General features: G+C 49.7%; 1 protein-coding gene across 4 annotated transcripts in view; it reads left to right on the top strand.

Moving 5' to 3' along the window:
* The window catches only part of DPP6 (dipeptidyl peptidase like 6), an 854,635-nt gene that overhangs the window by 507,418 nt on the left and 325,842 nt on the right, over window positions 1-21,375 (top strand). For all 4 annotated transcript variants that reach the window (XM_042976118.1, XM_042976101.1, XM_042976107.1 and 1 more), the window contains exon 3: window positions 3,151-3,249. In XM_042976118.1, coding sequence (XP_042832052.1) covers window positions 3,151-3,249 — 99 coding nt within the window. The remainder of the gene's footprint in view (window positions 1-3,150; window positions 3,250-21,375) is intronic.

Below are 21,375 nucleotides of genomic sequence, written 5' to 3' on the forward strand. Positions count from 1 at the left end.
CAGTGATTTCATTAGATAGCAGCCGAATATGTGAACAAGCCATCACGGTCCAGAGAGGCCAGCAGGGAGCATCTTAAGGAGTCAGAACTGATCCCTGACAGACTCCACTGTCCTGGTGTCACCAGAGCAGTTTCATGGCATACATCACGACGCCTTCACTACAAACCGTCCCTAGGTAAAAGCCATGTGTTAAAATACCTTTTAAAAACAAAGCAATAGTGGGGCACCTGGGTGGCTCGGTCAGTTGGGCGTCCGACTTCGGCTCGGGTCGTGATCTTGCGGTTTGTGAGTTCGAGCCCCGCGTCGGGCTCTGTGCTGACAGCTCAGAGCCTGGAGCCCGCTTCGGATTCTGTGTCTCCCTCTCTCACCGCTCCTCCCCTGCTCACGCTCTGTTTCTCTCTCTCTCTCAAAAATAAATACACATTACAAAAATTTAAAAACAAAGCAATAGTTTGTAAAAAAGTGAAACGCATTTTTAGATTAATAGAACAGTGGTTTGTAAAAAGAGGGATTTTTCAGAAAGTGAATTGCCTACCTTTTTCATCTTTTACCCAAAGTTTGTATAAATTGCAGCCTTCTAGTCTCTTCTCATGAGATGTGTGGTTACTTAAAAAGGTGAGCTAGAATCATCCTACAATAGCGAAGTTTACTCAGATAAAGTTTAAGCTTTAATAGGACTGTTTGTTTTCTGACTATATGCTTCAGAAATTTCTATGCTTGCTTTTTGCTTTATTGTTTTAATCTTTTTTTGAAATATAGTTGACATGTACCATTGTATAAGTTTAAAGTGTGCAACTTGTTGATTTGATACATTTATATATTGCAATATGATTGATTGCCTTTGAAGAGTTAGCTAATACCTTTTTCAGGTCACAAAATTATCCTTTATTTTTTTCAGTGGGAAAAGTTAAGATCTAATCCCTTAGCAATTTTAATGTTTATAATACAGGATTATTGTCTATATTCCATATACTGGGCATTAGATCTCCAGGACCTATTCATCAACTAGTTGCAAATATGTTTCTTAATCACTGGACCAAAGTGTAACTTCACTAGATCGATGTCTGGTGTCTTTAAAATGTTCATTTATTGTTTGTTTTTCATACTGAAATGCATTGTACTTGTGTCTTTTTCCTGGGCTTCTTCAGTTGCAGATAGAAAGGTCCTACAGCGGAGAATTGGGTTTAGTTTAACATGTTTTGTTCAGCACCGGGGAGAGCTCCACATACACTCAGGTTTAATGAGAAGGCCACTTTGAAAGGTATCATTCTGTAATTTTCTAAAGACTTTTACACACATTAGTCCTATGTGATATTCAAGAAATCAGTCAATGCACAAAGTAACACATGACTTTTCTGGCAACTTCAGTAATCGATACCATCCAAAGAGGCCAAAAGAAAGAAACCATATAGGAGATGTAATAAAACCTATGTGCTAGATGGGGCACCTGGGTGGCTCAGGTGGTTAAATGTCCAACTCTTGATTTTGGCTTCGGTCATGGTTCATGGGTTTGAGCCCCGCTTCAGGCTCTGCCCTGACAGCGCAGAGCCTGCTTGAGATTCATTCTCTCTCTCTCTCTCTCTCTCTCTCTCTCTCTCTCTCCCTCTCCCCCCCTTCCCGCTCGCACACACGTGCTCTCTCTCAAAAATAAAATGAATAAACATTTAAAAATTAAAAAAACAATCTGTGCACTAGAATCCTACAAGAAGCTTCAAGGATTTCATTCAGAGGGTATTTATTCATGTTATGTCCTCTAACAAAAATTCTTGTTGTTTTCCCAACCTGCCACAGATCTGGAAACAGAAAATTAAAAGAGGCAGAGGGCACTGTTGAGGGCATGTTCCGTGACAGCCCACACAGTGGAAGCTGGCTCGACAGGCAGAAGTTGGAAAGAAAGGCAGACATAACAGCCAGACATGAAAATGTAAAACCAGCCTGGATCTGGAACCACCTCACATAGGATGCACACACACCAAACACCTTGGTTGGCACTGAGGACAGCCGCACCCACCAGCACAACATAGAACTAATTGATGAGGGCCCTAAGTCTTCAAGAGAAGTGCCCCCAAAAGTTGGCACCTTCTATTCAGGAAGGCAGGAACGGAAGTGCCTAATTCTAGATGGATGACGTACATCGGAAATGGTTAATAATGTTACCAGTATAACAGAAGTGAGAGTGGTTTGGGGTGCTATCCTTGTGGGTTTAATCTGTTGGCTTCGACCTCGGGAAATAGGACAGATATCGCCAGATTTCTACAGTCTCACCCACTGGTGCCATTAACTAAACATCTCCTTTTGGGATGGATATTAGATTAGTACCTTCAAGGCTCATCTCATGAGCTTACTGCCAAGTGATCGAGATGAAGCAAGGCAGAATCTGGTAGTGTGCACACAGACATTTGAGGTGTGAGCCTGTCTGAACAGGAACTGATTCGCAGCCCAGAGACAGCCAGGGACAAGCGAGGCATGTGGAGAATAAATACCTAAGACATGTTACCTGCCTTTTCATCCCCAGCACCCAACGTGCTCCCAGTAGTTGGCATTTAATAAAGTTGAGATCCATTCTGGACATTTGTTCCTTCCTCTCTCGACCATTCCCACCTTGTTGTTCATAAATCAGTCTTGAAACGTTTACCTCCGTTGCTAAGAAACATGATCATTTGTGGGGCGCCTGGGTGGCGCAGTCGGTTAAGCGTCCGACTTCAGCCAGGTCACGATCTCGCGGTCCGTGAGTTCGAGCCCCGCGTCAGGCTCTGGGCTGATGGCTCGGAGCCTGGAGCCTGTTTCCGATTCTGTGTCTCCCTCTCTCTCTGCCCCTCCCCCGTTCATGCTCTGTCTCTCTCTGTCTCAAAAATAAATTAAAAAAAAACGTTGAAAAAAAAAAAAAAAAAAGAAACATGATCATTTGTGTGTTCAAGTAGAGGGAGAGAAAGGGTGCCATTTTCCTGCATCATGATCTCCTTACCGCAGCTGTTGATACTTTAATTGAAAACAAAAAGCGTGACTGGCCTTCGTTCAGCCTTTATGTTATGTGTCGAAAGTATATGTTTTACCATATGTGCTGGTTCTGAATGGCAACCAGAATGCTTTATGGTCCTCTCTTTCTACCAACAAATAAAAGGCTCAACTATTTGCCATGTTCTTTTCTAGCGGAAGATAATAGTCTGTCTCAGAAGAAGAAGGTCACAGTGGAAGATCTCTTCAGTGATGGTTTCAAAATTCATGACCCCGAGGCCAAGTGGATAAGCGGTGAGTCCTGAGCCCTGCGTGTGCACGGGAAGCTCCTCTCCCCTACTTTGGGTTTGGTAGCTAGCCTGTCACGTTCTCTCTCTGGCTGTAGAGGTGGTGTGCAGAGATCTTGCTGAGATAATCATCTTATTATCATTCTAAGAAAATGCGTAGCTGGTAAAATGGGGCTGTGCCTTCGTGAGGAATGGGTCCTCTGCGTCACCTCCCTGAATCATTATTTCTCAGATGGAGATGGGAGGTGTTGCTAAGCAACAGGAACAGGCAGAGACACAGCTGCTCGTTCCTCCTTCTCCGTGTTCTTTATTCCCTGTTGTACGGCCCCTGCTTTCACTCCCCACTGGATAGAGGGGCCGAAGGGAACTCCAAGGATTCTTCCCGAGTGCCACCAATGAACTGTGGAGCCTGGTGCACATCTGCAGCTAAATTCATTCTCCTCTGGAACGTCAGTCTGGATGTAATCTACGTGTCTTGCTTGGGGAGAGTTTTAAAACAACAAAACAGAATTGGAGGCAAACGGCAGTACGTTCGTGATGCAGTTTTTGGTCCAGGACACAATCCATTTCATCTAGTTGGGGCTGAGCTAATTTTAGAGCTCAGTCATGGGCGGAAAGGTGGGAATGACCTGCACCATCCGCTGCGGGCTTTCTTCCCTCCCCTGAAGCAGTCCAGTCCGTGCCCCTCTCCCGTTATCTCCGCAGATGTTTTCACTGACGGAGCCTCCACGGGATGTGCTTGAAAATTAATCCTCAGATCAAAGAGCTTTTCTAGTGGAACGCTCGAGGTCTAGTTCAAATCTGGCTTTTATAATAAACGAGGCCCAGGGAGGTTAAGTGGGTTTTTTTTTTTTGAGGTCACAGAGCTCGCTGTTGCCACAGATGTATTTGGAGGCCTGTCTCCTGACTTCCCATTTAGTGCCTTTCCCACCACTGTCTTGTTGAGTGACACCATGTTATTGTGCTCTCTTGCTGTCACACTGCCTCTCAGATGCTTCTCATGATTCGCAAACTCTCCAAAATCAACTAGCAACAACTCTTGGCCATTAGTCTCCTACTAGAGCTATAGCTTTTCTTCTGTCGTCAACTGTGACCTTAGTATTCGTGTCTGATCCTCAGATTGGCTTATTTAAAATGGAGAGAAGTAGATGCATCCCAGAGGGAATGTATTTTCTACAGAGGAACTGGACAGAAATGACAGCAGCATGCTGGGAATAGCAGGTGTGTGTGGGGGGGGTGGTGACCACAGAAATCCCAAACATGGACAGAGCCAGGGTCTTTTTGTTTGATGAAGGAAGTAATTTTGTCTTTGGTTCTGAGGGAGATCTAGCACCTGGTTTCGGTCTGTGTTTGCCCGTGGCATAGGCAGGTGGAAAGTAACACGCTCCGTGCCCAATCTTGGGAATGAAAGGTGCTTACTCTCTTCTTAATGAGTGTAAAGCCATATTCGAGAAGCAGAACAAACAATGAGTGACCAGTGGTGATTCCGACACAAAATGCACAGAGAAGGCATGTCACAGATGGTGAGAGGAAACTTAGTCTTCAAGAATGGCTAGGAGTTAACTAACTACAGAAAGCAGAGAATAGACTCCGTAATGTCAGTCTAGAATGTGCTAAACCTTGAATGGGAAAACCAAAGATTAGCTGAGAGACAGTCTCCATGGGTCACGAAGAAAAGCAACTGGAGAGAAAGGAAGGGAGAAAGGAAGGGAGGGAGAGAGGCAGAACCGTTGGGAGAGAGGCAGAATCTAGGGATAAAACAAGTTGGAGATGAGGAACACAGAACCAGAGTTATGGGGCTCAGAGCAGGTCAGAGGGAGCCCTGAAAAGACTCCGTGAAGTCCTAAAATAATATACCTATATCTGTTTGTTAGGGTGCCCATAGTTGCCGACTTGTCCTCACTCAGCTTTCTGTAAGCAAAACAATGAAAATAAAAAATAAATAAGCAGAGATCTGGGCCACAAGAGCAGGTGAGTTTCTGCTGGAACTGTGTTGGTCGTAAGGAGTTTGTATCTCATGAGCGAATTCACACTGCAGATGAGTGGAGCTCTTCCAGAGGTGTGCTGGCTCTCTGGCCGGAGGAAACAAGCCAACATTTCCTTATCCACAAAGTTGGGCGTTAATACAAGCAACTGAGAAGTGGCCTCATGCCCAGCAGAAAATGCCCCGCCTGCCTATTTGGCAGGTTAATTCTGTTCATGAAGACCACCTACAGTTCTAAACAAGCATGGCTTTGGTGTCCAGGAGCTTTCTTAGGAGTACTCTTCCTTTATAAATGTGCACGTTGAGCTTGATGTCTTGCTGCATAGTAAGCAGGTGGTCCGGTCTCCCCAAAGACCAGGCACCATCCAGAGTGTAAGGGAACATGATTGTTCTTCCCTGCACATGACTCTTAGCTGTCCCCCCTACACTATTCTTTCATTCATTTCTCCTCCTGATCACTCCCTTTCTTCCTGTTCCCTAAAATTCAGTAGCTTAAAATGAATGAAGTAGCTTTTCAGTGATTGAGTCTTTTTAATTGATTCTTCACAAGTACCATAAATAATTCATTCTTTTGTAAAAATTTTTTTAATGTTTATTTATTTTTGAGAGAGAGACAGAGTGTGAGTGGGGGAGGGGCAGAGAGGGGGGGGCACAGAATCTAAAGCAGGCTCCAGGCTTCAAGCTGTCAGCACAGAGCCTGACACAGGGCTCGAACCCACAAACCACAAGACCATGACCCGAGCCCAAGTTGGACACTTAACCGACTGAGCCAACCAGGTGCCCCTCATTTTGTTAATATCACAAGTTTAAATGTTGAGATCCAGGAAAGATTATGACATTCACAGGATTATTGAATGATGTGGAGCTGGGTGAGCTCTAGAAATTATCAGAGCACTGCTTCATTCAGTTAGTGTTTACTGAGTGCCTGTTGTGCAGCAGGCAAAGTTCCGGGTCCAGGGAACTGTTTCTTACTGGTAGACTTGGGAGTTGCCCCTGTCACGACCACTGTCTATCCCCACCATCACAACTACGGTCTCCTTCATCTCCTCTTTCTTTCTCCTCTGTCTGCTCCTCTTCTCTAATTCATCATCGTCACCAACATCATCGTCACATATCACATCATCATCACCATCACATCACCATCATCATCACCATCACCACCATCATTGTCACCACCACCATCATCACCCTCATCATCACCATCATCATCACCATCATCTCCATCATCATCATCATCACTGTCACCACCATCATCATCACATCATATCACATCATCGCTAGTTTCATTATCATCACCAACACCATCACCACCACCACCACCATCATCATCTGCTGGGGTTTCCCATATCTTATGCTCAAGGCTAAGTGCTTTACACATATTAAATCACTGAGTTCTCACAGCCACCATTGTCTCCATTTTATTTCCTCAGGAAACTGAGGCTGAGGGTGTTTAAATGACTTGATCAATGTCAGTAAGCAGCAAAATTTGGACTGGAACCTAGGTCTCTCTGGTTTTTATAAACTGTGCTACATGGGCTAGAACCCAGGTCTCCGGTGTCCAGACAGGTTCTTTCACAACCCCACTAGCTGCATTGTGTGTTCTATCCAAGACTATAGGTTGTGAATATTTCAGAATTCTTGCCATCCCTTAAATTCTCCATTCTAGCATCCCTTTTCCCATGGTGTCGAACTAACACAATACCTAAGTGATAAAGAAAATGGTATAATGCCCCATGGAGAATGGGACTTGCTGTTTTAACCACTAAAGTTAACAAATGTATCTTGGGTTTAATATTGGAGTTAATAGGGGCGCCTGGGTGGCTCAGTCGGTTAAGCATCCGACTTCAGCTCAGGTCACGATCTCGCGGTCCGTGAGTTCGAGCCCCGTGTCGGGCTCTGGGCTGATGGCTCAGAGCCTGGAGCCTGCTTCCGATTCTGTGTCTCCCTCTCTCTCTGCCCCTCCCCCGTTCATGCTCTGTCTCTCTCTGTCTCAAAAATAAATAAACGTTAAAAAAATTTTTTTTAAATATTGGAGTTAATAGTCTAGAATCTAATAAACTATATTTATCAGGTTAGAGTTCAATTTCTCCTCACTCATGTTCATACTAGAGACTTGTCTCAATCTCCCTTTTCTGAAAATGATGGGTACAACCGCCTTCATATCCTCTGCCCTCACACAGTCCTTGCAACCAGATGAGCCCATGTGGATCAGTAGAATGGACGACATCCGGAGGCACATGCTGAGCACCCCCCACAACAACAGGCGCCCTCTACAAAGGAAGAGGCACGCACCTCCGCGAGGTGGCCGCAGTGCTGTCTCTCCACATACTCACTTAGTGGAGGGAGTTCTTCCACCTTCTCCACTAACCACATTGCGCTTCTCAGCCTCGTGGATCCCTTGATGTGCTGCGCTGGGATTCCCTGATGGGAGGGCGTCAGGCTTCCCACCCCAGCCCCCGCTGAGACTCCTGTGTGCCGTTGCCACTGACCTCCGGGCAACTGCATCTCACAGTCCCTTCTCAGACCTCAACTTACTTCACGGGCTATCGGTGTTTAGCATGACTGATCACTCCCTCCACCTGGGTGAGCTTTCTCCCTCCACCTATGGGTCATCCTGTTCTCTTGGCTTTATTTCAGCATCGTGGGGGGCTCCTTCTCAGCCTCCTCTGCTGCTCATTGCTCTTCTCCCTGACTTTTCACGGCGGTGGGTCTCGGGGCTCAGCCTCTAGTCCTCCGCTTTTAATATCTGCCCTTCCCCCCTCCGTGTCTTCATCAAGTTCTGTGACTTAAGTATCCCCCACTGATGCCTCCTAAGTGTGTATGTTCACACGGCACCTCTCCAGCCGTTCTCAGATGTCTCACGGACATCACCGCCTTCAGCTGGATAGCTCCGGATAGGAGTTCTCGGTCAACGCCCCCAGCTCCACGCAGAAGCCAAAGAGTAACACCTGCTTTATCCACAGCTGCTCCCAATTCAGGGCATGGGGTATCCATTCTCCTGGCAGAACAGACCGAAGAACACGGAGTCGTCCTTGGCTCGTCTCGGTCTCTCCCACCTTCTAGCTGATGCATCAAGAACTCTTGCTGGTTCTGCCTGACGTGGGGAGCGCCCATCGAGACTCAGACGTGTAGGCTGGTGCCTGCCACTGGCATATTCGGGAGTGGTCCACCAGAAGGAGCAGGCCTCTCCAGGGGCTCCCCAGAGACAGCCTCTCCTGCAAGGAGAAGGGGGTCACTGAAACGACTGGGGTGGGGGTTTTACGTTTCCGACTTGTAGATGTCCGGGAGCCTCACACCTCCCGTTTCTTCTCGGTGTGTGCCCGCGCCCCCCAGGGGAGCTCATTCACGTCCGTGACCGCGGTTACCGTTGTGGGTCCGCGAGCTTCAGGTCTGTATCCGGCTCAAACGCTCTGCTGAGCTATGGGCTTACGCTGCGTGTTGTAGCGTTGTGTGCGTGTGTCCCCCTGACAGAGGTGGTCACCCACGAGGATGTCTGCTGGACGCCTCACGTGCTCATGTCCAGCACCGCACTGCCCTCCCCCCGTCTCCCCTCTCAGACCTCGGGCGTCTCCCCACCGCTCTTGGGACGAAGCACAGGGTCCCGGCCCCGGGACCCTCCGTTTCTTGAACTCTGTGATCAGGCCCCTGCTTACTTCCCGCTCACTGTCTTCAGTTTTTCTTCACCCCTTGGTGTCTCCCCAGCTCTCCCTACTCGGGGCTGACTTGAGTTTTCTTTTGATTGCTTCCAGAGTCCTTGTCCTTCCTTCCATCGGCCGCCCCTTCTGCCCAGCACGCCCCCTCTTCTCTGGGTCCCAGCTCTCCCACCACCGCCCTGCGAGCGGTCGTTTTCTTTTAGAACTGCCCTCCTCCTTACTCCACAAGCAGTCTTTTCTGTCCTGCCTTAGCCTTCTGCATTTAGGCTCTGCTGTGTCCTGGACTTGGCCGACCTTTTGCACGTGCGTGGAATTACGTATTCGACATCTGTCTTTCCCTGTGTCTGTCAGCTCCACGGGGGTAGGACTCACCCCCTTTTATTCCCACGGCACCCCCACACCTCGCACAGGCCCTGGTGTGGCGCCACCTTGTGGCTCTTCTTCAACACGCCCTCATCTGCTAAAGAACCTGGTTTGAAAGATGAGGAAACACAGTGGGCGTGTGTTTCACGTGGAAGGTTGGAAGGCTTTTCTGATGATGTGGTTTCAGGCAGAGGCCTGGATGCGAGAGTCACCCAGATACGCTCTCTGCGGGGAGGGCGTCCCGGGCAGCACGGAACAGCGCCTGCCTGGGAGAGCCGCGAACGAGGTCAGGCCAGAAGAGAAGGGCAGTAGAGTACGAAACAGCAGAGCAGAACGTGGGGCCAGAGTCTGCGGGCGCCTGGTGGGGGGCGGGGGCAAATAAGATGGGGTAAAATTTAGAAAAATGGGGGCATCAGCTTTGAGCTGTCAGAACTAAAGGTTTTAGAATAGTCAGATGACAGGGTGAAATCCAGGTTAGGCTTAGGGGTCGTATCAACTATTTTCATTATATACGTATTATGTATTTCTTGTAGCAAATTAGAAAACAGGGTTGGACACAACTTCAGAAGATGCTAAAACTCACCTGTAACTCTACCGGCTAGAAATAGCCGCTAGTGTATTTTATACTCACCCTCGAAGGTAACGTAATATGTGGGATGATACTAAGTGTACTAAGTGGAGGAAAGTTTATAACAGATCTTAAACATATTTCCGTGCAGTAGATACGTATTTCTGTTGTCATCTGAATGTCTGCATAGGGTCCCGTGACATCAACATGCCTCAACTTGGCCCACCTGCACATGCTGGAAGGTTAGATTGTGAGCGGAGGGGAAACGGTAGGTATAAACAGCCTTCACGAAGGACAAATGGTGGGACGTTCAGCTGAGTAGGAACGGAGGGATGGGAGGAAGGACAGCCAGGTATGACTCGGAGGTTTTAAGCCTGGTTAACCGGAAAGGCGGTCCCACTGGCAAGGAGTTGGTTTCTGTGGTTAGATGATGAGTTCAGAGTAGAGGTTGACAAAAGGTAACTAAGTGGAAATGCTCTTTACATATGGAGGACCAGGCGTGAAGCTAGGTGAGAGTTTCCCCACTAGCTTGGAGAAATGTGGAGGTATACATTGCTGAGGGCTGTCAAGTCTCCTGGTGCTGTGGCTTTTGGGGGGGGTGGGGGGCGGGCAGGGACCAGGGCAGGTGAAGAAAGGAGGAGACCCCAGTGACGCGACATCGAGGAAGACCGAGAAAGCGCGTTAGGAGAGCCAGCCTACCTGCCTGCCGTGGCAGCAGGTGCAGAATGCGTCCGTGGGAGATTACCCACGGTGGCCACACGCTCCCTTCTGCTGGCAGGTGTCCTCCTACCAATCCTGTTCCAGACTGATGCCAGGAAGAGCGTGTAATATTTGGATACAAACAGCTTTTGCACTTGGAAACAACGGCAACGGGCTTCTCTGTGTCGGCGGCATCGTCCCCCTGCACAAATAGCGCGAGGCCACACGAACTCTCGAGAAGCCCGTTTGCCTCTTGTGAGGGCGGTCTGGACGGAACCTTGCAAAAGGTCTGGTGAGCTCATGCCCTGTGCTCTGAGCTAGCCACGGCCACCTGCAGCCTGCAGGGAACCTGCCGCTCTCTGCCACTGGCTTCAGGACACAGGCACGCCCGGGGCTGATGGGCAGAAGCTCCAGGCGGGCCTGGTTCGCTCCAGGCGGGAGCCTTCTCGGCTTCCTCTTCCTCCGCGTGGCCGTTCAGCTGTAGCTGGAACGTGGTGAAAGGCCACGGTGGCTGGTTCCAGAATCTCTGTGTTTACTCTCATTTCCATTAATCCAGCCACTTGTGAGCAGAGAGCCCTCTGTGTCTCTCGGATGCAATACTGGAGAGACTGTAAAATTGGAGAAAATTGCTTCTTTTGAATGAAGGAAAATATCAGCTGGCTGGTTGATACCAGAAAAGTATATGTTTTAGAAGGTGAAATTGGAGACAGAGCACAGGGCTCAAAGAAACTGGATTCCCATATTTCCTTTTTCCTCTTCTCTTTTGTTATTCTGAAAACACAGACGGGTTTTTTTTTTATATTAAAGCTCGTGGGGTGAGATAGAGGGGGAATCCAAGTATAAAATGGTTTGAGTATTTCTGCTGCTTTTTGAAAAGCCACGTCTTCCAGACAAGACCGTAGAGTCTTAGAGCTGTAGGGAGTGGAAGTTCCCGAGAGGTCATTTGCTACAGCCGATACCAATTGGCCAGCAGTCGCTCCAGGGAAATGCCCAGAAAGGACACACTGCCGAGACTAAAAGCGTTCTTCAGTGTCTCAGTGAGTAGGTAAAGATAATAACAGTCATCAGTTGAAGTCATTACGTAAAATAAGAAAGAGACGAGAAGTAATTAGAGTGCACGTGTGTGTAAACCACCAATTTTCTCTCTTTTGTAGTGGTTTCTAAGATTCCACTTTTCCTGAGGAGAAGACAATGCCGGTTGTCTCGTATGGAGAGGCCAGTGATGCCTCAGACTCTTTGAAAGCAGTAAAACCCGTCCACACCGTTGCTCCCGTCAGCTGAGACTGAGGCTGTTGGAGTAGCCACCTGCCTTCATTGTTCCATGCCTTTTTTTTTTTTTTTTTGAGACAGAGAGAGACAGGGCATGAGTGGGGGAGGAGCTGAGAGAGAGGGCGACACAGAATCCCAAGCAGGCTCCAGGCTCCGAGCCGTCAGCACAGAGCCTGACACGGGGCTGGAACCCACGAACCGCGAGATCGTGACCTGAGCCCAGGTCGGACGCCCAACTGACTGAGCCACCCAGGCGCCCCTGTTCCATGCCATTCTTAATGCATCTTCGACATTTGCAGTATCTGAGCTAAAACTATTACCTGCCTAAGGTCCTTCAAACGTGTCCTGTGGGATTTGCTCGGGGGAAACCGTGGAAAGACTGTAGCATTGAGTGCCGATGCCACTAGAAGCGACAGTAGCAACAGTAACAGAAATAGTAACAGTAGCGAATTAAATACCTCGGTTACTTCCTTTTAAACTTCTCTGGAACCCGAGGAGGTAGGAGTTTTTATCTTTACTTTAGAAATGAGGAAACACCGACTCAGAGAAACGAAATCGCTTTGCCAAGGTGACCGAGGAGGCAGCAGAAAGTCCGGGATGTTCTGCCTCACCGTGCCTCGCTGCTTTCCTCACCTGCTGGCTTCCCTGCCTCCTTGCCGGCCCTCTGCTCTGTCCCAGCGCGTCCTTGCCCTGTCGGGGACCCGGGTGGCTCAGTCCCTCATCTCTGTTCTTCTCTGCATTTAAAAACACGTGTGCTTCTCTGCTTCAGAAACCCTCCCGCGTCTTTTATGACTTGATCCCAAACAGGCTCTGTCTGGATTTTCCCAAGCAGAATTGGTTGCTCGGGCTGTGAGAGAACTCTCTACCACTTTGATCGCAGCACCCGCTGGAGCCTCGTCTTAGGGTCCCCAGCCTCGGGGGACACAGCCTCTTGGCAGCATCGGGAGGAGCGATTTTCTGGGGCCGAGGTGCCCCCCCACCCACGCTTCCCTTCCAGAGGGACTCACACAACTTAGAGCCGGGCACACCGCTCGGGGCTGCTGCCTGCAGGGGCCCCACTGCCCCCATCACTTAATTCTCGATTGGGGCGTCGCATCTCTGCGGGCTCAGCCGGGCCAGCGCTGCTCCAGCGGGGAGAGACCCACTCTGAACCCCGTAAGCTCTTCACCTCTGACAGGTGCCCCTCGCCTCCCTGGGAAGCTTAAACGCCCTCCGCCTGAGTGCAGTGAGGTGCAGACCTGACCGGGGTGAAGTCCGCTCCAACTCTGTGTGTTTGCATCACAAGAGGACGGGGCTTTTTCCCCCTTGGATCTAGGAAATATATATGTATACGCACGTACGTACACACACACACACACACACACACACACACGCGCACACGTGTGCATCTACTGTGTTCTCCTGAGAGGGGCATCTCGAGTGAGATGTAGATGTAATTGTGGCTCCTCGGTGAGGTTGACAGACGTGTTCCAGGATGTGATATGGTTGCTTCAGGGCCCCTAGGCTTATAAGGACTTTTCCCGAGGATTCTTCACAGCCCCTCTTTTCCTACACGTGCAGAGGAGTGATCTGGCTCGAGGCCAAGGCGTTACTTCGGCAGATCTCCTTCCGAGGCTGGGGCGGCGCTCTGCCCGACGATGCCGTCCAGGAGACGTAGAAACCCTCTCACCCCGGCCGCCCACAGACCAGGACTCACAAGTCTGGTTTTCTTTCACTTCCCATCAGACCAAGAGAGCCTGTGAAGTTACCTGAGTCTCAGTCTACGGAGCCCAAGGGGGGAGATTCCTCTGCGTGCTGGAATGGTCTTTTTAAAGCAAATCGGGAAGTTCCCTTAATGAGAGACTCCCCATCCGTGAACGCGGTGACCCTCACACAAGCCCTGACGTTACCGTTTGGTGTTTCAATTACTTTATGCCACAAAGTCCTTAACCACGTCAGCCTACTAGAGGCTAATGAATTACATTGACGTCTTTCCAAACATTGATCACCTTCTTAATTAATAAAAAGTGAATCAGTTGCCCTCTTGCATAATTGAGTATAATCCCCCGTGACCCATCCATCCCGTCCACAGCCCGTCTAATCGTGACTTCAGGTGTTTGTTTTCTTCGCCCTTGACGGAAGCTTCTTGGGGCCGTCAGTGCTCGGTAGTGACTTCCATTTCTCTCGTGGATCGGAGTCTGGCTTGTGACAGAGTCTCCATAAATATTAATCAGTGCAACAACGGACCCAGTGATGGAGCAAGCTGAGTATTCTGGAGAAGCTCCTAGACTAGCAGGCTTTCTGGTTGGTGGGAAAATAACCAGGCTTCTTTGTTGTAACTCTTGGCGTTTTGAGGAATCACACCTCCATCTACAATGACAATACCTATCTGATTCTGGTTTCCTCCTTCATTGGCGAGAATGCTGGGGACGGCTTCTGCCACCGTCCACCCAGTCCCATCTTCTATACTTGCCACTTACTGATGATACGCAAAATGCACCCAACACTCTGCTAAGTTCTTTGTGTGCACAGAGCCACCCGAGGAGGGACGTGGATGCCCTCGCCTCCACGTGGCCCAAATAGCCACAAAGCCTTTAGCCACGTGGGGTCAACACAAGCCTAAGGGCGAGCCCATGTCCTCTGGAAAGCCCAGTGGCCTTTTCAGTGGTTTGCGTTGTTTCCTGATCTGTTCCCAGACTAACCCCCCTCCCCCGCCCCCGGCGTTGGGGTGGCCTGCCATGATCCCAGGGTCACCGTTTTCTCTCATCTGCATGCTGTCTGTTCCTCGTGTGGACGTGGCCACTGCTCCGTTCTGCCAGGTTCACGAACACTGAGCTGCTTGATGACGAGGGGGATGGGGGCACAGCACACCCCAAAAATGAAGGACCTAGAACTAAGCAGCACACCTCCCTCTTCAGAAGGCCACCCTTTGCCTCTTGCTGAGGGGGGGGGGGTTCCCAAACCCACGTGGCCTTGCGTTGATGCTGTGGCTTCAGTCATGGACCGTTGAGCTCGTGTCTGTGGCACCCCCATCACCTGAGCTGGGGCAGAGGGGCTGGAAAGGGGTCAGGTTGCCTTCAGACTTTGTGTGGATCTCACGTTCGCGTCGGAAATGTTTGGGGGCCTGGGCAGGCCGAGTAGCCAGAGTGCCGTGCTCGGTTTCTAAGCTGAGTATCGTGTAGAGGAAGGAGGCTGTTCTGGGTGCTGGGGCAGATCTTTCTAACGCCTGGTGGTTTACACATGGTTGACACGGAGCCCATCTTTCCTGGAGTCTCTCGCCGTGTCTTACGGGAGTGGAAATAGGGGGCGTTATGGGAAAGTCACGTTGGCATCTGGGCTTTTTGGACCTTGAGCAGGTTGTAGACTTTCAGATCCAAGGCCCTGACACACGGGCCAAGCTCACCCCTACTGCCCCCAGCCCGGCACAAACTGTCTTTCTGAGGTGAAGACCCTTACTCAGCCACCTGTTCTCTATTTTGGGTCCCCGTGCACCCTCCCCCCTCTCGAGAAGATAGGCGAGGAGTGGAGCTCTATCCTGCAAAGTGCTTTCCCTGTGCCCAGCCGGCTCCTGCCTCCTGCCCCGGGTGCCATGTAGCCTTCCGCAACAAAACCCCCAAAAAAGCCAAATTAATAACTGTTTCCAAAGTAAGGACGTATGTAAGGGGACTTCTACCCTTTGCTAAGCAAGGAACCAACAAGTGAGTGAGATTGTTAACTTCTCCCAGGCCAAATGCTTCCATGCGGCTCCCATCGCCACCAGAAGGAAGGGGGAAATGGAACAAACCCCAGAAATTCAAAAAGTAGCCCAATGCTTCCTCTTAATACCAGCTTTACAGATAAGGGTACCCAGGATCAGAGAGGGTAAGTCACTTGCCTTGGGCCACACAGCTAACAAGTGGCAGGAGTAGTCTCTTTAAGAGTTCTGTTGGACTTGGGGCGCCTGGGTGGCTCAGTCGGTTAAGCATCCGACTTCGGCTCAGGTCGTGATCTCATGACTCATGGGTTTGAGCCCTACATCGGGCTCTGTGCTGACAGCTCAGAGCCTGCTTCAGATTCTGTGTCTCCCTCTCTCTGGGCCCCTCCCCCACTCACACTCTGTCTCTCTCTGTCTCTCAAAAATGAATAAATCTTTCAAAAAAAGTGTTTTAATTAAAAAAAAAAAAAGAGTTCTGGCGGACCTACTCTGAAAATACCCTCTGGGGATTCCGTGAACTTGCCCAGAGTTCAGTGGAACGTTTACATCTGGCGAGAGCCTTAAGGTACTCATTGTGAGGTTGAATCCTCGTGCACTGGGATTCTGGAAGCGTCTGGCCGGGACAAGGCGGTGTCCCCTGGGTGGTTTATCCTCCTCTGGCGCTCTGTCTCGGGAGCAGCCCAGCTCTTCAGCAGGGCCCGAGGCTACATCTGATGCGCACAGTTCCGGCCCCTTGTTGCTGGCCTCCTGCTGGCCTGGCATCCTCGGGGTCACTGCAGAAATGCCAGGGCATAAGGTCGGCCCCCTGAGAGTGGCCGGGCCCGGCGAGTGTGAGCCCCGCGTCTATCCCCTCGCATTTGCCCTTAGCTCCTCAGACCCCTCGGGGCACCAAGTGCTTCCCTCAACGCACTTCGGATACGCAAAGACAAATGCCCGAGAAGTAAGCAGACAAACCTGAAAAGGGTGGGGTTGCTGGATAACCCTTTTAAAAGGATTTAAATGAGTTTCCGGGTCTGTTTCCAATCTCACACTCTGCTGGTAGATTTGGGCTGAGACCCGAGCTAGCCACGTGGGGCTTGGGACGTCTAAGTCAGGAATTCCAGTGGGCAGTCTGTGCCAACTCCGCCCGTGGCTGCCCGGGTCTCACCTCTGGCAACAGACTTTACAGTGGTAGCCAGAGGCCAGGAAGTCGTTTTATTTATCTGCTCTCATTAAATTGCCTCAGAAGTGAGGCCCCACCTGGTATGTAAACCCCAGCCATCTGCATGGGAATGTGCACATGGTAAGCCGAGGACAGAAAGGATGTCTCCCGGGATGTTTTCTTTTATTTTTAAATGTTTATATTTTGAGAAAGCACAAGTCGGAGAGGGGTAGAGAGAGAAGGGGACAGAGGATCCCAAACAGGCTCTGTGCTGACAGGAGTGAGCCCGACGTGGGGCTTGAACTCACGATCCCCGAGATCCTGACCGGAGCCGAAGTCAGAAGCTCAACCAACTGAGCCACCCAGGGACCCCCCCCCCCCCCCCCCACCAAACCAGGATGTTTCTTTTCCCATCTCTCCCGCCAGTGACGCCTCACATTAAAACAGGCTTAAAGTGCCTTGGTTGAGTGTTCATCCTTAAGTCAAATTGTTGGGTTTTTAAAACTTACTTTTGGGTTACGATCTCCAAATAAGTAAACAAACGGATTGCAAATAAAGCTAGTCTGCTCATTTGCCGGCTGAGGGGCATCAGAACCGGTGGCCACATTAGCACTGCCCTGTGGTGATGCTTTGAGCTGTTGGAAGCCTTGCTCCTGGATGGCCCCAATCCCTCGGGAAGCCCCCTTGAAGCAGCCAGTAAGTGTCCAGGAAAAGATGCCGCGTACCGACAGCTAAAAAGAGGTCTCCGCTGTGCCTTTGCTCCCGGCCTTCCTCGGCCACAGAGCCTCAGACTGGCCCAGGACCCCTGCCTCCTCCCTTTTTCGAACGAGTACCAGACAGTTTAAAAGAACAAGAACTCCTTCACCTTTCCTCCTTGCCATCCACCCGCACGAGAGAGAGAGAGAGAGAGAGAGAGAGAGAGAGAGAGAGAGAGAATTGTACCGGGAAGGGAGATCATTCTCTGCTTTTCCTTTGGGAGCTCAGGTTCTAGACCTCCACCACGGACTGTGGCCCTCCCACGTTTAAGGATGGTTCCATGTGAACTCCCTAGGCGTAAGCAGCGGGTGGTAACCTGGGGCTCCCCTTACCCTGCTTGCTCATGACCTTAGCAAACCTTCTGCTAACGTGTCTTTCCAGGACTTTCCTTCTGGGGTGGGAACTTAATCTCCGGAGGCGATTTCTCCAACCACAGTAGCTCAAGGATTCCATTATTGCGTGGACCACACTACTGAAAACAATGTAAATCAGTGAGGCAGGATCCGTATGGCATCTTTCCTTCGCTTCATAAATATTGTGAGGCATCTGCCCAGAACTCTGGTTGGCTAGATAATGATGTGGGGTTATAGAGACATACAAGAGGTGGTTTGTACCTTGTGTGTATAACATAGGGCATATTGTAAATGTTAACTTAGAACGCATTGGTTTATTTTCATTGGCTTCATGATAATTTTGCTGAGGGCTGCACCCCTATGCCTAGTGCAGTGCCCAGAAAGTGTTAGTAAATGCGTGCGCAGAATGAAATATTCACGCCGTTTTGTTCCAGAGGAGGGTTTGGGGACATCAGGTAGCAAAGACAAGTGCCCACAGCATGTGTTTGCTTTTACGGACATTTTAAAGGAAGGAGAAATTCCCCGTGAAGGCGACATCCGTCGAGATCCCCTCTTCTTGCCTCAACTCCTCCTGCCGTCGTCCTTGTCCTCACCCTCCCCTCCCACCTGTTCCCTATTCTGGCCAGACATCGGGTGAGGTGTGGTTTGTACATCAGCTCATTTGGCAGTCATGCAAATGGGTTGTGGCCGGTGGTGTTTCCATTTTGCATATGAAGAGACTGAGGCATAGGGCATCACTTGGGTCACATGGCTAGTATCACAGTGGAGAAGTGGCTGCAGGTTTATCCAAAATCCATGATGTGGACCCTTCCCTAGGTGGTCCTTTAAGCAGGATGAAGATCTTACTCTCATTGTCTCTGTTCCTTCTGCCAGATCTGAGACTTCGTTCTGAAGATAAGCCATAACATCTCACTTAGGGGTTGAGACTCATTCAAGACTCCCAGAAATGGCCTGCACCAGCCAGTTACAAATCCATGAACTTGCCATATCTGTCTTCTTCATCAAGGCCAGGTGGCCCTGGTCTGCAGGTTAACCTGAGATTCCTTTAGAAGATAGTGCTTTTTAATGTCAGCAGGGTCAGTGGAAGCAGCCTGGAGGTCAGTACAGAGATCTGCGTGGGACCTTTCAGGGAAGTCATTGCATGTAGGACAGTGACGTCGGGGATGCTGCAGGAGGACAGTGACCCCAGGGATGCTGTAGGAGGACAGTGACCCCAGGGATGCTGTAGGAGGACAGTGACCCCAGGGATGCTGTAGGAGGACAGTGACCCCAGGGATGCTGCAGGAGGACAGTGACCCCAGGGATGCTGCAGGAGGACAGTGACCCCAGGGATGCTGCAGGAGGACAGTGACCCCAGCGATGCTGTAGGAGGACAGTGACCTCGGGGATGCTGTAGGAGGACAGTGACGTCGGGGATGCTGCAGGAGGACAGTGACCCCAGGGATGCTGTAGGATCCTGATGTTCTCAGGGCCCAGCTTCAGTGACGTTTCCCAGAGCCCATGGTGCTTTGGGGTCAAGTGTGATTGTAGTGAATGAATTATAGGTTGGGTGAGGGTCATTTTACCAGAGAAGACAAAATGTTGACATGAATTCTCTGTCCATACTCAGTCATGTGTAAGCGGAGACCAAGAACTTTTCTGTGGTTCCAGAAGCTGGGCACCCACTGAAGGCCTCTAGGGAAATTTTATTTAACTTGATACAAAATAGTTGAGGTTCGGTGGCCCATAATTGCATTTTAAGATGTAGGAGAACGAACTGAAATATTCAGATTTATCAGGGCACCTGAGTGGCTCAGGCATCTGAGCGCCCGACTCTTGATGTTGGCTCAGGTCATGGTCTCGGGGTTGTGGGATGGAGTCCTATGTTGGACTCCGTGCTGACGGCATGGAACCTGCTTGGGACTCCTCTCTCTCTCTCTCTCTCTCTCTCTCTCTCTCTCTCTCTCTCTCTCTCTCCTCGCTGTCCCTACCCCGTTTGTGCAAGCATGAGCACACTCTCCTCAAAAACACATTTCTGATTTATTTTGTTCTCAAACGGATGTCCTTTATCTTCTGAATGCCTAGACACATTAAAATAGTTATAGTGCGATGGTAACCATCTTACATAAGGAAAACACAATTCAGTGGTACGTAATCTTACTCATTTATGAAATAAAAATGCCTGGAGTAGTCCATATACACCAACTTGCCTTGTTGTTAGGTTTTCTTGAACTATGTAATGGTTTTTAAGTTTTAAAAGAATTCAGGATAAGAAGTCCCATTTCTGGAGTTGCACATGGGCCATATGTGAGTGCTAAGCCTCTGCATCTAAGTACAAGCAAAGGGCTGTTTTATGTGTGAGGAACGTCTGTCAAACCCGTCCCGTTTTCTAGATCCTTCCAACATGGCGCTGCTGGACTTCTCCAAGGAATTATAAGATTGGAGAAGCCAAGAGCCGTGAACACCACCTGGTAGGGTTCCTACATTACATAGATAGAAAGAGCGTGGGCCAGGGAGGCTGGATAACTCATCCGCATTTGTACGTCGGGCCTCACGATTCCCAGTTCCGTGTTTTTTCTATCCTTCTGCCTCCTCCAAATCAATTGCTTTCACTCATTCATTCATTTATTTGTTCGTTTTGTCAGTAAATGAAAAAAAAGATGCAAAGAAAAATAAGACCCGGCCCTTGCCCTCGGGCGCTTCCCGACTGGAGGGACACTGGGAGAGTTTACATGGCCTGAGGAATCGCGAGCACTTTGCCGAGACCCAGTGGGGTGAGGGTGCGCGGATCCGGTGGAGCTCAGGGAGAGTCCGTGGGGGTGTCGTTTGAACCAAAGGGATGCTGGAACATAACCAAGACGTTGTCAAATAACAAACGTGTGGTGGTATAAGGCGGGAGTAGAGGATTTTGTTAACGCTGCAGGAAAAAAACAGAGTTTGTGGCACATCCAGACGCCGATCCCAGTGTTGGTTCCGCTTGAGCCGGGAACATTCCGAGACAAGTAGGAAATGAAGCTACCGTGTAGACGGGTCCGACCGGGCAGGGGGTCTCTGCAGTCTTTTCCTCTGAGCAGAGGGACCTGTGGTCTCCGAGCGGTAGGACCTGCCCTGTTGTGTTTCTTGGATGATGAGGGCACAGTGTCAGTATAGGCTGGAGGGGGCGTGTCTGTATGTCTTCATGAATTATTTTATTTATACACAGTCATTTGCAGGGCACAGAGAGGCACAGAAGGAAGGCTGCTCCCTTTAATAAGCTCCGAATCGAGCCTCATGGTGAGCCATATGCACAAGTAGCTGTGTATGTACCTGGGTGCAGGAAGGGAAAGGAGAGAAAAAAAACCACCGAGGCCACAGTGCATTTATCAGGGGACCGTGGGACTGTGTTCTGCAGGACCTTGTTAATGAGCATTAAGTCAATTCCTGCTGGAGAGTAAATAGTGCATCTCCTTTACTGTGATTCAGCAATAGGGAATACCCAGTCCAAAGGACGTATTTGTAACAGACAGTTTACTGCACAAAGTCTTAAATTTTCATAAGGAAGAACCTCTGAAGACTCGGGGATTTCACAGATACTCTGGATCTTAATTTTTAATGATATAAGCATGATGTGTTTTAAGATTTTTTTTTTCTCTCAGGAACAAACACGGGCAAACTTAATTTATTTCAGGAAAAATACAAATGTAAGTGGACCTCTC

This window comes from Panthera tigris, chromosome A2 (assembly GCF_018350195.1).
Source record: "Panthera tigris isolate Pti1 chromosome A2, P.tigris_Pti1_mat1.1, whole genome shotgun sequence".
Classification (NCBI taxonomy): domain Eukaryota; kingdom Metazoa; phylum Chordata; class Mammalia; order Carnivora; family Felidae; genus Panthera; species Panthera tigris.